At 38.0% G+C, this 11,548-nt stretch overlaps 1 protein-coding gene across 1 annotated transcript; it reads left to right on the top strand.

The window, feature by feature from the left end:
• The first annotated feature begins 4,576 nt into the window (after positions 1-4,576).
• LOC116692604 (serine/threonine/tyrosine-interacting protein A-like) lies at positions 4,577-11,045 on the top strand. The gene is given in 12 exon segments (XM_032521047.1): positions 4,577-4,753; positions 4,756-4,827; positions 5,235-5,267; positions 5,986-6,039; positions 6,167-6,264; positions 6,384-6,444; positions 6,541-6,577; positions 6,989-7,028; positions 7,245-7,295; positions 8,817-8,889; positions 9,803-9,896; positions 10,484-11,045. Coding segments are annotated over 12 exon segments (780 nt in total). The 5' UTR covers positions 4,577-4,660; the 3' UTR covers positions 10,558-11,045.
• The last annotated feature ends 503 nt before the right edge of the window (positions 11,046-11,548 follow it).

Genomic DNA, 11,548 nt, shown 5'->3' with positions numbered 1-11,548 from the left:
AGGGCCCTCAGTCAGTGATGAGGAGTCTACTGTCAGTGTACAAAAATTTCCCCATATAGGAAGGTAATACTGTTTACTCATTCACTGCCCCTCCTAAATTTACAGCATAGATTGGAGCCATTGTTATGACATCTGTTTCGCTCTGTTTTGTGCCTTCCCACTGTAATAAATTCAACAACAAAATGTGCTGTATATTATACTAAAAAAAGAAAATTACATCAAAAGAATGTTAGAAAGCCCAGGTAATTGTATTGTGTGAATGCAAAATATTATGACACACTTGCTACTATTATAATAATAATAATAATAATAATAATATAATAATAATGATGATAATAATGATCAATAGTAAATGTTTAGTACAGTAGACACACAGCAACACACAGTCTTGATTGTCAATTTCTTTGCTTAGCTTCTTCCTCCATCATTTTTGTTCATTACTCTTGCTACAACATTTCTGCCAAACTAATCAAGCATGGCTGCTAATTTCTGATTTGGCCTGGAACAACAGAATATCAAAGAGGCATTGTCGCCAGGATATGGGCACTGCAGGAAAACCATCTCACAGGGGGAAAATAATTTTGGGATATTTTTTAAGCAGCAAGATAAAGAAAGTTGAGAGAAAATAGATGTGCGTGCAAATAAAAGTGTTTGAAATTAAGGTGCATGTAATTTACATTCTTCAAATTTTCAAGATGTTTGACATGTGCAAGCAGCAACAAGGGATGTATCTGCCCCTATGACGGATGAGAAATTACTTTTAGGGACAGCTTGCATGCTGACCAGTAGTGCTGCAAAGATATGAGATGTTACTCAGACACACTAACATATGCACTCATTGAAAAACAAGCCTTTGCGGACTGGAGCAATTCTGCTGTGAGATTACAGCTCGCTCTGATCTGTGAAAAAAAGTGTGGTCTTCTCCCACGGGACAGACTGTAAACAAAAATTACAAAATGCTACAATGTCACACAACATCAAACAGTAGACACGTCTCAGAGACCAAATAAACATCTAGAAATTATTCATGTGCTCTGTTCGATCAGGGATGTTTATTTTCTCTTGTAATCCGCCATTGTTGAAGTGATTATTAAGCAGGCATGGATGCTGGAGAGTGGTTAGGCAGAACAAACTAAAAGACTCATAGACTGGACAGAGATTTGTGAAAGGAGAGAGAGAGAGAGAGATAAGAGAAAGAAAAAAAGACAGTTGAGTGTGTTGGCTGATAATGAATGCAATCTGCATTTACATGATATCAGGCTACAGTGTCTTGAGAAAGTTTACACACCCATGCTAAAGTTGATTAAAAAGAGGAATAAAAAAACATCTTTTTGAAATTGATGTTAATGCCTTAATTCAGAAAATAGGGAAATCCAACCTTTTAAGGACACCAATTTTCTTTGTGAATGAATAATGTATTGTAAATAAATAAATGTTGTTAATTAAATTACAGGGGGGACTAGTACTGTATACACACCCCTATGATAAATTCCCATAAAGACAGGCAGATCTTTATTTTTAAATGCCAGTTATTTCATGGATCCAGGATACTGTGCATCCTGATAAAGTTCCCTTGGCCTTTGGAATTAAAATAACCCCACATCATCACATACCCTTCACCATACATAGAGATAAGCATTGGGAACTTTCTATAAGATCATCTCTCAATGCCAATCAAACCAGCTATTAAGCTAACTGAAATAACACCAAGCCAATTTCTAGGTATGGTGAAGGGTATGTGATGATGTGGGTTAGTTTAATTCCAAAGACCAAGGGAACTTTATCAGGATAGTCTCCTGGATCCAAGATATAACTGGCCTTTAAAAATAAACATCTGCTTGCTTGTATGGGAATTTAACATAGGGATGTGTATACTTATGCACCCTGTATTTTAAGGAAGAACATTTATTTATTTACAATACATTAGTCATTGACAAAGAAATTTGGTGTCCTTAAAAGGTTGAATTTTCCTTTTTTTAATTTTATTAAGGCATTAACATCAATTTCCAAAAAATGTTTTTTATTCTTCTTTTTAATAAACTTTATACGGTGGCCGAAAGGGGCAAACCCCTGCAACTTCAGAAAACACACGCAAATAGACAAAACACAAGCAAATTAAGAAAACAACTTCATTAATTTGACAACACATGTGCAGCATTCAAAAACACACAACACAACCAAATAAATAAACGTGATGCAAATTAAAAAACGATGCAAAAAGAAAACGCTGCATCCAGATTACACAATGAAAGTTCTCCAGGCCTCTAGAGGGAGCAGCTACAGCTGTAAAAGAGGAGGGCCAAATGTTAAAATGAATACTAACCTTGTTATGTCGCCGCTATCTTCATTGATCCCGTTTACAAACAAACCTCATCTGCTCGCTCTCTCTCTCTCTCGTTCTGTGGGGTCAAAAATCCAGCTGTTCCACTAGGCTGCTCCCTCTAGAGGCCTGGAGAACTTCCGTTGTTCCGTTTTTTGTTGAATTTGTTTTTGTTGTTCGTTCATTTTTTATTGTGTTTGATTGGTTGTGTGTATATGCAGCGCGTTTGTTGAATGCTGCACACTTGTTGTCAAATTACTGAAGTTGTTTTCTTAATTTGCTTGTGTTTTGTCTATTTGCATGTGTTTTCTGAAGTTGCAGGGTGTTTTGCCCTGTCAGCCACCGTAACTTTAGCATGGGTGTGGTGTGTGTGTGTGTGTGTGATCATCCCTGATGAGAATTTATAAGCTCTGATAACAGACAAAAGTGTTTTTTGGAGAGATGCTTCAAAGCGGTTCTTGGATGAACATAGCTACACATTAGGACTACACGGCATTGTCTTAAAATATTGAATGCAATGTGCATTTAATGATACTGAATAGACAAAACGATTTCACATCAAGAAGAGATAAAGTCGAAATACAATTTTCCAAACTTCCAACATAACAAATATTTCCCTTAAAATTAAAGTGTGTCTATTTATATAGTAAATAAGTAAAAGTGGAGTCAGTGGACACAATAACATAAACAAATGGGGAGAGATATGGGGATGTATCTCTGTAGTTACTTCTGTACATTAGTGGTCTTACTGTGGACTTCATTTTACTTTCAGGTGTTCCTGTTATTTTGTCCACCAAGAAAAATTGTATTACTACTTACTACAATTAGGCTAGTTAATTAAGTCGTCCAATCAATTATCCCTATATTTATTAGTGACTTCATGGGCTACAGCTCAACATTCTAATGTATATATATATATATATATATATATATATATATATATATATATATATATATATATATATATATATAAACAATAATAATAATTCAGTTTCCACATGGGCTCGGAAACGTGGTAAAACCATGCTACACTAAATGATAAAAAAAAAAACACACAACGTTGATAGACTGTGTTAAACAATCGTCCATATAGATCCATGTTAAAAAAAAAACCAATCCTTAATACAAAAACACATTACAAATTGGCAAATCACAAACTCCAACCTTTCTACAGACAAAATCTTACTCGATGTCTGCCGAGCACAAGCATTTTCCAATGCAAGAATGCTGCTGGATTCCACCACCAACATGCCACAAACATGAGTTGAACCACATCTGTCAGCTCTACTGTTTTGCACAACAGACCGGTATACTGCCGTTAAAGACACACACTGACCCATCTATAACACTGGACTCACCATGAGCTGCAGGTAACGTGTCTCCGTGCGGAGTCTCCCGAGGGCCTTTGTCCTTCCATTCAGCCAGGCATTTGCGTGTGAGGTCTTTCTCGAAGGCCAGCTGCACTCGAGAATTTCTCATTTCCAAGATCATCTGGACTGGAGACTGCAGTTGTGGTTCATTGACAGCCACATCCCATGCCACGCGAACAAATGACAGCAGTGGGCTCCAGCCGCGGGTCTAACGTTAGCTTGGCATTCCATCATCATTTCATCCCCTCCTTCTCTTTACTCCCGCAACTTTTCGTCCAAACCCAAGCTGAACTATATTTTATCGGTTGGATTTCCATTTTCATAAAGCCACTTTCTTATATCCATGAATATCACCAACCATTACTATTTGATAATGCTAGCTTCCAAAATTCTTTGTGCGATGCCTTTAACCCTTGACCTTAAGGGTCACTTCAGGACCTTTTTCTTTAACTTTCTATGCTTTCACACCGCAGCGCGGTAACCATAGATTGTTAATATTGAGACTATGGCGGTAACTTGTCGCCTCCAGTCAGTACATTGAGAGAAAGGTGGCAGAGGGGAGGCTAAATTCAGCTGGCATCCAGGCTAGCAAGTGGCGGTTGTCGCGCGCGTTTGTAATGTGACTTGATTTGACAGTCGACTGTCTTCATTCTAAATTAGGCTACTGTATGTATTACTAAAATTATAAATTAATTAGCGTTATTATAATTAGAATATTGTTCTGCTGATATTTTTGAGCAATCTCTGGCAAAAGAATTAATCATTAATGAAGAGCTATTTTATTCAATGTGCCCGAAAACAGCGACGAGCCCCGCATCACTCTTTTCTTACGTCCTGAACTGAGTGCTGTGTCCTTATATCGACCACGAGACGTCGCCATTTTTCTCTTCTCCTTCTTTCCACGAGTCACTTTACCATCTGCCGAGTGGTCATGTGACACATCTGTCAGGGGACAGCATGGCGGACATGCATGTGGAACCTCAAAACAAATTTCACCGATTGTCCAGCTAACCGCGCCACGAGAAACAGCGATACCGCGCGTGAAGCCGGGCCGGCGGTGCCCGAAACGACAGCAGAATGGACGAGGATAACAAACTTCAGTTCCCGTCTCTGCCTGCGACCAAGGAGGACCTTCTGGTGAGTGTACACAACAGGCTGCGTTAGCCGATTTGCAGTGTTTGGCTGGCTAATCTGAGCTAGCCTCCACTCCAGCAGCTAAAATATACGCAAGAAATTATTCGTGTTGTTGGGCAGAAGCATAACGCATTTGTGTGGATCTGTTAAACATGTCCGCGTGTTTTTTTAGTACGTCTGTGCCAGTATCTCTTCCAGGCTAACTAACGTTAAGGTAGCCTACTGTTCACTGCCAACCCTGAGTAGCATTGTCACCAAACACTAGCCACGTATGTCCTTAAAGTAAACCGGTAGCTAACGTTACTCATTACACACCCTGATCTGGTGGCTGAAGTACCTCCAGCAACTGTGACATCATCAAAGCAACTTCCCTCAGTTTCTAACCACGCTTTAAATTCCATTTTTTACAGGACTGGGCTTATCCAATGAGACGAGAAATGCAGGTATGTAAAATGAGTTTGTAGTCTGTATAGGGAAGAATAATGCTTGACAGTGGTTCACTATGCACCAAAGTAGTAACCTATTGTGATGATATGATCACATGACAAATGCATTGAATTAATTTACTGTATTTTCATATTATTCATACCCCTGGCAAATTCTGACTTCAAGTTACTTTTATTCAACCGGCAAGTTTTTTTTTCTTGATTAGAAATGACGCAGGTATCTCCCAGAAGATGATAAGATGATGTACAAGAGGCATCATTGTGGAAAGAATTATTAATCATCTTTTAATTACATTTGAACAAAAAGTGGCATGTCCACAATTATTCATACCCTTTGCAAACTGTCAGTCTATAGGACAATCCAAAGATGTATACCATTCCAAATAGTCCAAGCTGTTCTAAAGCATCCTAATTAGTTTGATTCATTGGGAACAGCTGTTTTAATCACTGAGGACCTCACATTTTTTGAATTAAGGCATTAAGATCAATATCTGAAAGATGGTTTTTTTATTCCTTTTTGGAATGGATGTGTAAACTTTCTCAAGCCGTGTGTGTGTGTGTGTGTGTGTGTGTGTGTGTGTGTGTGTGTGTGTGTGTGTGTGTGTGTGTGTGTGTGTGTGTGTGTGTGTGTGTGTACACACATACGCGTACCACAGCTTTGGCCATTCTTACTGCCTGTGCTGTTAGTGATGTTTAGCACTGTCTTTATTTTCAGGAGATATTACCGGGACTGTTTTTAGGTCCCTACTCAGCTGCAATGAAAAGCAAGGTAATATTTGTTTTTGTTTTTTTAGAAGTTAACCACAGGTACTTTGAGACAGTGACACAGAGAAAATAATACATGATTTGATCAGATTTGTATAGCTCATATTGTTCTCTTGTTTCTCATTGTCTAGCTGCCAAGCCTTGAGAGACAGGGCATTACACATGTTGTGTGTGTCCGCCAAGACATTGAAGCCAATTTTATTAAACCTAATTTCCCTCATACATTTAGGTAAGAACTCACTGTGCGATGTACGTTGATGTGAACTGCCTTTTTGTTTGAAATGTTAAAAAAATATATTATTTGATCAAGTGATTTCTCGCTAAAAACTAAATGTTATCTCTTTGCAGATACCTTGTGTTAGATATTGCTGACAATCCAGTGGAAAATATAATACGATTTTTCCCCTCAGTGAGTTACTAAGTGGGCTTTTTACTTCCTGTGTTTCATTGCACTGAGATGTTCGACATTTACACTATGGCTGATATACTATCATTCATTCAACAGACTAAAGAATTTATTGATGGCTGCTTAGCAACAGGAGGTAATGCCATTTCCCTTTTTCATACGTGTTGAAGCAAGACTAAAGAACTTTTCCTCTTCGGTCCCCCTACAGGTTGGAAGCGGAATTGTCCATTACCGTTATCATTACCCTTATTCCTATGTCTCATTCGAACTACAGATCCGCTACCTGATCTGGCAAACTTAAAATAATGTTTCTGTGGTTCATCAACTTCTCTTCTGCATTCGCTTTGCAGCTCTCTACCAGCTGTAACCGCACTAGGCAAGTTTCCCAGATCGGATAGCGGATCTGTAGTTCCGATGAGACATCACGACAGCGGTAATGGATAATCCCACTTCCAACCCTTAGGGGAACCAAAGCGGAAAAGTCTTTTAATGTTGCTTTAAGTAGAAAAAAGTCTTTTATCAACAATCTTTTGTCCTGTTCTTTTAGGAAAGGTACTGGTTCATGGTAATGCAGGGATATCAAGAAGGTGAGGTTTGTTTTGTTTTTCAATTTCATTATATAAGTTCACATGCATTGTATCTCATGCACTTAATTTCCATTACATGTTACTGCTAAAGTTTTTTTTTTTTAATTAAATATTCTTGAATATTGTATTTATAATTTCCTTCAATAAATTGATCAGCAGAACCTAAACAGCTGGAAATATAAAATTGTCTTTACTTGACTTTATTTATTGTTTCAGTGCTGCCTTAGTAATTGCATACCTTATGGAAACATTTGGGATGAAATACAGGTGGGTTTGTTTGTTTTTGTCTTTTTTTTTTTTTTTTTTTACATCAAATTATGGCTTTTGTCTAAAGTCTAACTTTTTTTTACATGTATGATTTATTTTTTTTAAGGATATAGATGCACATTCCCTTGTGTTTTTGTATTGTAGGTGACAATCATGTACGCCATGCCTCGCATATATCTAAGGGTGTGTCAACTTTACGCATAAATGTAAAAAAAATACATAAAATGCAAGTATAATAAAGAACTAAAAAATTCTGCAGAGATTTTTACAGTGTGCCTACTTGGTGCACATCCTAACAACAATAAAACTAAATATATTAAGTGTTACGTGTCTTAACCCTTCAGAGATAGACCTTTTTAAAATTTATTTGAGACCTTTCTATTTCCCAGTAACAGCTATGATATAGCTAGCGCTAAACCAACCAGACTCCATTTAAAAAAACAGTACTTTTAGCGTGTATAGAGCCAACATATATTCACATGTAAATCGGTAAAGTATGTGTTTATTTCAACCAACACTAGAGTTGTCATGGTTGGAAAAGTGTAGAGAACACCAAAAACAGCTTTTCATTGTTTTTATTTGGTTTGTTGATTTTGAATGAAAAGTGTTTTAATGGTGCTAAAATTATTATTTACATTGAATCTGGTGGGTGTGGTCCATTGTGACATCATGTTGGCTGACAAATAACCGTACGTACACAACGCCACCGACTTGAGTTGAAAAAAAGCTCTGGCCACCCCACCAAGGACGCTTGTCAAAAAGTACGGGGAAGCTTTTTGACACTTTGGCCTCTCTGACGTGGCGGCATTCTCTGTTCGATCGGGAGAAGCTCACACAGCCACGGCCATTACACTGACACTAGAACCCTTTATAAATTACATATATAATGACAGAAGTTGTATTGTTAATTGTTCGCAGCGGAGTCTGTTAGCAGTTAGCCGCGAGCAACCACCGGATTAAACCGAGTGATCCGTGCCACGGACCATTTAGAGACGATGTGGCGGTTGGCATTAACTGGTCACTATGTACAAACAATGGTATGGACGATACGTAAACTGTGTTTAGGAGAAACCGTGCTTGATATCTGAATGCTCATTCAGCCCCATAAAGGCCAAAGTCTTGTCTTCGGTTTAAACTTTTAATTAGGTTTCTACGTTAAAGTATGTCGATACAGCATGGCCCCAAAGAGGTAGCGATTTCCCATCAAAGTCAATAAGAAATCTTTTTGACGATTTTGTGAAAACCACGCAGCAAATGTTGAAAAGTCATAACACACCATTCCCGATCATTGCAAACGTTTTTATGTATTTTGTGTGCGCTTGTTTCCAACACTGCGTGACTAGTAGCGGGACAAAACGCACATCGGCACACTGAAATATACTGCAGCATAATTGTTTGAATATATATATAACATACAACTTGATGTTGTCAATGTGTTTTCCTGTAGTGACTGTTTGTAGGGGTGAATCTCAGTATTTCAGTGGCTGTGGTTGTAACCTTTTGCTTTTATTCACTTTATAGGGATGCATTCAGCCACGTCCAGGAGAGGAGGTTTTGCATCAACCCCAATGTGGGCTTTGTGCATCAGTTACAGGTAAGGCTTAACTTCTTAAGGTCTTCAAATTCTGATTAATCAACATGACAGTCCAATCCATAAGTATGCATTTTCAACCCATTCCCTTATTAAATAAGTTGTTGTCAACAAAATATACTTTCTCAAGATCCTTGACTTTAAAAGGCTAGGAAACAATATGCTAGGCGGTTATCTTTACATTAGAAGTTCTTATTTTGAGTCAGCCACTATTGGTGTGACACTGCAGAAATTGTATTTCTATCCCTACGCATGTACCATACATGGTACGCATGTACCATATCTACTGTCTTCCAATAGTCAGCCTTTATTGGTCACATTTAGCAATCCACTTATTTGGACATCTGGCTCACAAGTGCAGGCGTATGGATACGCTGATATTTATAATAGGCTGTATAGTAACTTAGTTTCATTTCATAGTTATAAAAATAAAATTAACTAACGTTATCCATGTTTATATTCATAATATCACAAATGATATATCCACCCACAAAAAAGCCTGAAAGTAGGAAGTTAGAACGGAAGTACAAAGAGTTCCTATCAAGGTGATACACCGTCTCACCTCGTCGTATTGGTGTAAACTGGCAGGTTGCAGAATGTTGCACACCGCCCCGCTGCAAGTTTCAACTTGTCTCGTCGCAAATCCTTGGTCTGAAATGGGCTTTAGGCCTCTGAAGATTCGAATCATGGTCCTGTGATCGAACTATTCTGGCTCACCCTTAGTTGGATGTATAAATATTTAGTTTTAAAGCAGAGATGCTGTGACTTGTTCACAATAAGATCAGACTGTCAGCCTTTTGAAGCATGTTCAGTGATGAAGACATTGTACCTAAACATACTTTGTTTCTGACTGTACTCATTACTAATATAAATTACTGAATTTGTATTGTTGTAATAATCAGTGTTTGTTTCCTAGGAATATGAAGCGATCTACCTAGCCAAATTAACCATTAAAATGATGTCACCTATGCAGTTGGGCCGGTCCTTCTCGTTACAAGCTGGGATGCAAGGTTTGTACATAATGTGCTTCCACGCTACTACTGTCTCCTCAATTTCTTTTGTTTCTCAGACAGACTTGTTCCAGAACGGAATTCAAAACAAGGTTGACTGGAATGTTATTTAGGCATGGTGTAGCATTAGTTGTTTGTTTGGCACATTGTTGAGTCTGTCTTGAAGCTGACATAATCTATCACCAGTGTTCAGTGATGGTGTTCTAGAGCTTGGTTGCACATTTGTGCAAAGCCGTTTTTAATGGTGATAGTTTTCTTTGAATCCACAATGGAGCTGGATTTTATTTGCTGGAAAATCAGCAAATATGAGCGAGAGCCAGGTCGATTGGGTGATTTCTTACTGAACAGAAGACATGAACAGACGCTTACATTTGAACACTTGGAGCCCTCCAGAACATTTATGATTTTTAAGCTTCTTTTTTTCTCTCTGAATGGCAGGGACTTCTCCCAGCACAGGCTACGAAGTGTTAAGGGTTTGAGAAGTTCTTTAATCCAGGAGGTTTTACAGTTATCAAACTGGGTGTGCTGACGTATGCAGTATGTTTTAGTTACTTTTATTTTATTTTTTGTCTCCACATTTCATACAGGAAGCCGTAAACGCAGCCTGGAGGAAGATGAAGACTTTGGAGCAATGCAGGTCACAGCAGCACACAACGGATGAGCTTTGCTGCTATTTAGCCGTGTGGCGCAGTGCACTCAATTTTCCCCAACATTTTTAATGGAATTAAAAATGTAAATATTTGAACTTTTTTCTAAGGGGAAGGGTCAGGGGTGGGAGGGCGGCCACTCATGTCTGAGACATGGAGAATGGAGGGGGATCAGGCCAATTTAATAACTTTTTTTTCGAGCTGTATGCACTGATGGGAGATTTTTTGCAGTTTTATAGTATTTAAAGCATTTTGCATTTGCAGCGGGACAGTATTGCAATAATGCACTTTCGATACTTGAATTTGTGTAGATGACCAGAAAGGTGCAGTCAGCAAAAGGGAAAGTAGCAGGACGTCGCCCAGTGGAGGACATGAGAAGAGGAATAGCTAATGCATTTATTTTGGGAGTAATAGGATAATGGACTAATATCAGGCTTTCTGTGGGATAGTAAGGATTGGGGGAAAATAACAACCTACTGCTTAATAAAAACGAGTCTGACTGTGTCCTGTTCAGCTGTGTTTTTATAACTTAACATTCTTGACAGTATTTTGTTACATGTTATTCAAAGAATTCACAAGTTATACTTTTTACTATTTTAACATTCGGGAAACCTTGCTGTGTATTTCAGTAAACTAAGTAACTAAGAAGCAGTCACTAACTGACCACTTTTGAGTTTATGGTCGTACAAGTTGTTTGAGCTCTGAGTGCACAATGCATCTTACCCAAAGATGTTTTGCCACAACCAGAGATGGGAAGTAGAAATACTTTGACTGTACTCAAGTAGATTTTTCAGATTTTTACTTTGCTATTTATTTTTGTGGCGACTTTTCTTTTACTCTTTACATTTTAACACGAATATCGGTAAGTTATACTCCCATTTTACAAAAATTGGCTCGTTACTTTAGTTTAAATAATTTTAGTGGAATTACTGTTATTTTTTGTGTCAACACCAAATTCAATCTAAGAGAATGGGAATATATGTTGCACTTGAGGCACCACTACAA

The sequence above is a fragment of the Etheostoma spectabile genome, chromosome 1, assembly GCF_008692095.1.
Source record: "Etheostoma spectabile isolate EspeVRDwgs_2016 chromosome 1, UIUC_Espe_1.0, whole genome shotgun sequence".
In the NCBI taxonomy this organism is placed as follows: Eukaryota; Metazoa; Chordata; class Actinopteri; order Perciformes; family Percidae; genus Etheostoma; species Etheostoma spectabile.
Note: the sequence above shows the minus strand (reverse complement) of the source record. Positions and strands in the feature narration are given on the sequence as shown.